This window comes from Coptis chinensis, chromosome 6 (genome assembly GCF_015680905.1).
Source record: "Coptis chinensis isolate HL-2020 chromosome 6, ASM1568090v1, whole genome shotgun sequence".
NCBI classification, from domain to species: domain Eukaryota; kingdom Viridiplantae; phylum Streptophyta; class Magnoliopsida; order Ranunculales; family Ranunculaceae; genus Coptis; species Coptis chinensis.
Window position 1 is genome coordinate 90,533,837 of NC_141461.1, and position 3,202 is coordinate 90,537,038.

The 3,202-nt window shown below is 36.8% G+C and overlaps 1 protein-coding gene across 2 annotated transcripts; it reads right to left on the minus strand.

Annotated features, from left to right (window-relative positions):
• Positions 1-728: 728 nt before the first annotated feature.
• Positions 729-2,817, minus strand: LOC147495301 (FKBP-like peptidyl-prolyl cis-trans isomerase family protein). Of its 2 annotated transcripts, none has more exons than XM_086566549.1 (7): positions 2,655-2,817; positions 2,501-2,582; positions 2,195-2,418; positions 1,725-1,834; positions 1,496-1,604; positions 1,337-1,416; positions 729-1,090 (listed from the first exon to the last, which is right to left on the minus strand). In XM_086566549.1, exons 1-7 carry the CDS (start codon positions 2,734-2,736, stop codon positions 968-970), a joined length of 810 nt encoding a protein of 269 aa, XP_086422675.1. In that variant the 5' UTR covers positions 2,737-2,817; the 3' UTR covers positions 729-967. The 2 variants fall into 2 exon arrangements, with proteins under 2 accessions (XP_086422675.1, XP_086422676.1); XM_086566550.1 differs by having other exon boundaries at positions 1,337-1,413; positions 2,655-2,816.
• Between the last annotated feature and the right edge of the window lie 385 nt (positions 2,818-3,202).

Here is a 3,202-nt window from a genome sequence, read left to right on the forward strand (position 1 = left end):
GGGCAATTCAGTTGAAGCTTCATGCAAGAATGTGGAATTGACTAAAATTGGGAAGATTTTGTGGAGTTGTTCAAGAGTGAACTAGCAGATTATGGTTCTTGTACTGATACAACATATAAAGACCTAATATGATGGCATAGTACTAAATTACCATTTCCTCTGTGCCAGGGATAGCTCAACTATGAGTCATTCTTGAGATCGTATACACTCTTCAGGGAGGAGGAACTTGAACTTATCTGCATTGTAGATCAAGTAAGACGGAAGACGAACATGAACAGCTGATGTTGATTTTGAGATTGATCCCATCTTTTCTATCAGCTTTTGTGAGTTATATTCTTCAGGAAGCATATCAAAGAGATTATCTATACGACATAATTTTTTTTTTAATTCTTACCAACTAGGGTGCAAACTTATATAGAATAATTCTCAAACAGTAATTACTTTAACAGAACACTCAGACTCAACCAGAGGTTCTCGGGCATCAGAGAGAAAAACTCCACACCAGCAACACCATAAAATCTAAAACAAAATATGTTATATAGAACTAGAATCAAGCCTTTTACCTTAGCCAAAAGTTTTCAGAATGATCTTAGAGATGTCACCGCAGAAGACCCAAGAACAGATCATCTTAAGAAAACAATTTCCATTTTGCAACTGTTCATTTTAACATTCTATAACTTTGATATTTTAAAAGAAAGATAGACCATACAGATATCAACTCATTGATCTATAAAAATAAATTAATTAATTAAAGAGAATACATATTAATTCATTGATAGTTTACTCACTATCTAAAAGTAATAATTGCTCAATATCTCCTAATATCCTCTTTTCCACATACAAATGGAAATGTCCAGATGAAATATTACCAGCTAAATTACTTAATTATTCCTATATGCAAAGTGTAATCGAAAACAAAACTGTAATGTTGTCTCCAGACAGATGCGAAGAAACATGATGGCAGAGGTCAACTGCAAACAACATCAGAGTAGAAAGCCAGTATGGTTCTCCTTTCACAGTTTTGAATGTTGAGTAGTTCGACATCGAACACCTCAAATTGCTTTGAGCTGAAAAAAGTCGATGGTCCAACCTATAAAATACAAGACCATCGGCCATCAGTGTTGCTGGAGACAAATATCAAAGTTTTCAGTAAAATACACCAGCTAAGAACTTTTAATTCTCTGAGTCGTGTTTCCAGTAGTTTAGGTCCTTTGATCAAGCGTCTTCTGGATTTCTTTTTAATACCACATTTCACATTTTGTGCAAGGATAACTAGATGGTATAAAAAAACATAAAGCTAATTAAAATAATACATCAAAAGATAGTGAACACTTACTGGGGGCCCTAATTCTGGAGGAATGATTACTCGTCTCTTTCCACCAGGCTTCATGTCTCTTATTCCTTCTTCAAATCCTGCTTCAGGTTAGTATGTCATTTAGAGCCGATAATACAATTATGCAGAAAGAACATGATACACATTAAAAGAAAGGTTTACCTGGAACCAATGAATTGGTGCCCATCCGAATCTTGGCTGGAGCGCCTTGCAAGTATGTGCTATCAATGCGACGACCAGATTCATTGTATCCAACATAGTGAAATGTCACCTGTAATTGAAGGAAATTGAACTCCGGAGGTCATTATGGAGTGATGAGTATAGCATAAAATAAAGCTTAGAGTCACTTATAGGAAAATTAACTATAATTCAACATAGAATAAAAAGAAACCTGCTGACCATCCTTTGGGCAATCACCTTGACCAGCTTCAATGTCCAGGTATATGAGTCCAGAATCACATTTTACATAGGTGTCAGGTGTCACTACCTTTACCTCGAAACCTGAAATTCCAAAAGAAATGGTCATATAGGTGTATTGGTCATATGAAAATTTTCAGTTGACAGTTAGAAGAGAGCTATCACTGTGAACTCATACCCTCTCTCTGCTACTCCTCAAGAGAATCAGTTCATCACATCTATTCTGCAATTTATTCTCTCCTATTTGATGTTATTACTCAGACTCAGTGTTCACGGCATCAGACATTTGTTCCATTCAAGACATTTGTGTCTACTTGTTGTGCTGTAATTATCATCTATATGCTCGCCTAGTTACAGTCTTTTACAGTTTTGATTTTCAGCTATCTATGCATTTAGAGTATTAAATATCAAAGGAATTAAAACAAGAAGAAAACACAAACATACCTTCTCTAATAAAATTTGGGAATTCATCAGGTACATTGTTTGCTTGTTGTATTCTCCTGTTTTGTTCAAGAAGACGCTTGTCATCATACGGGTTCTTGCCCTTTGTCTTTGCAGAAGCAGAATTAGTTGCAAACAAACCAGATGATGCCAAAAGGAATAAGAGACATCTCCGGCTCAAATTTTCTTGCCTTTCAGATATGCATCTTTCTTTGACAATGCATGAACTGTTTGTTATTCGAAACGATAAGAAAAATACCAAACAAACATAACCAAAAAAACACATATAAGGAAATTCGTAAACCTTACCTAGCATTAGTGATAATCAGTGTATGCTTCTGTTGGAAAGTGAATGGTCTCAATTTACCACGATGCAACAGTCTTCTTCTGCCTGTTTTATAGTAATAATTAAACCGAGAATTTGTACACAAACGGAAAAGTTGAAAATAAGAGAAATGTTTACATGGAAATGTAGAGAAATGCGAAAGAGAAGTGGCTGAACTAGTCTGCATGTTTCGAGTAGAAATGAGTAAGAAGCTGTTCATTAACTTTTCAGCATTTCTGCTTGTGACTGATGAGGAAAGAAAGAAAGGCGGGGGAAGCAAATTGTTGGTTGGATTACTTGGATATGGATGGAGAGATAAGAGTGCGTGTTTCTTTAATTGGGCTGGGCTGGGCTGGGAATGGGCTTGGTTGGATATAGGAAAAATGAGAGGTCCGATATGGATATGGATATATTAGGATACTGCATAGCATTACGTGCAAGAGCGGAGAATTGGAAGGGCGTGGAGAGGGAGAGGGAGAGGGAGAGATTGAAAGGGTGTGGAGAGTGGAGAGGGAGGAGTTACTGACGAAGAGAAAATATGAGGACAGACATAAACCAACCAAATGACATTTTGGCCACATATCCCCCTGGACCCATAATATTCGCTCCGCTTACTTGATTATACTAGAATAACTGCGATGCAGTGGCGGGAGTGGAGGGTGGAAAAGAAAGAGAGAGGGAAAGTT

What these genes read in the sequence shown, in the direction of transcription:
- LOC147495301 (XM_086566549.1), bottom strand. Translation starts at nt 2,736, where the DNA reads ATGAACAGCTTCTTACTCATTTCTACTCGAAACATGCAGACTAGTTCA. An exon ending in GCATTTCTCTACATTTCCAT is followed by an intron (nt 2,583 to 2,654) that starts GTAAACATTTCT and finishes ACTATAAAACAG; the next exon opens with GCAGAAGAAGACTGTTGCAT. An exon ending in CTGATTATCACTAATGCTAG is followed by an intron (nt 2,419 to 2,500) that starts GTAAGGTTTACG and finishes AATAACAAACAG; the next exon opens with TTCATGCATTGTCAAAGAAA.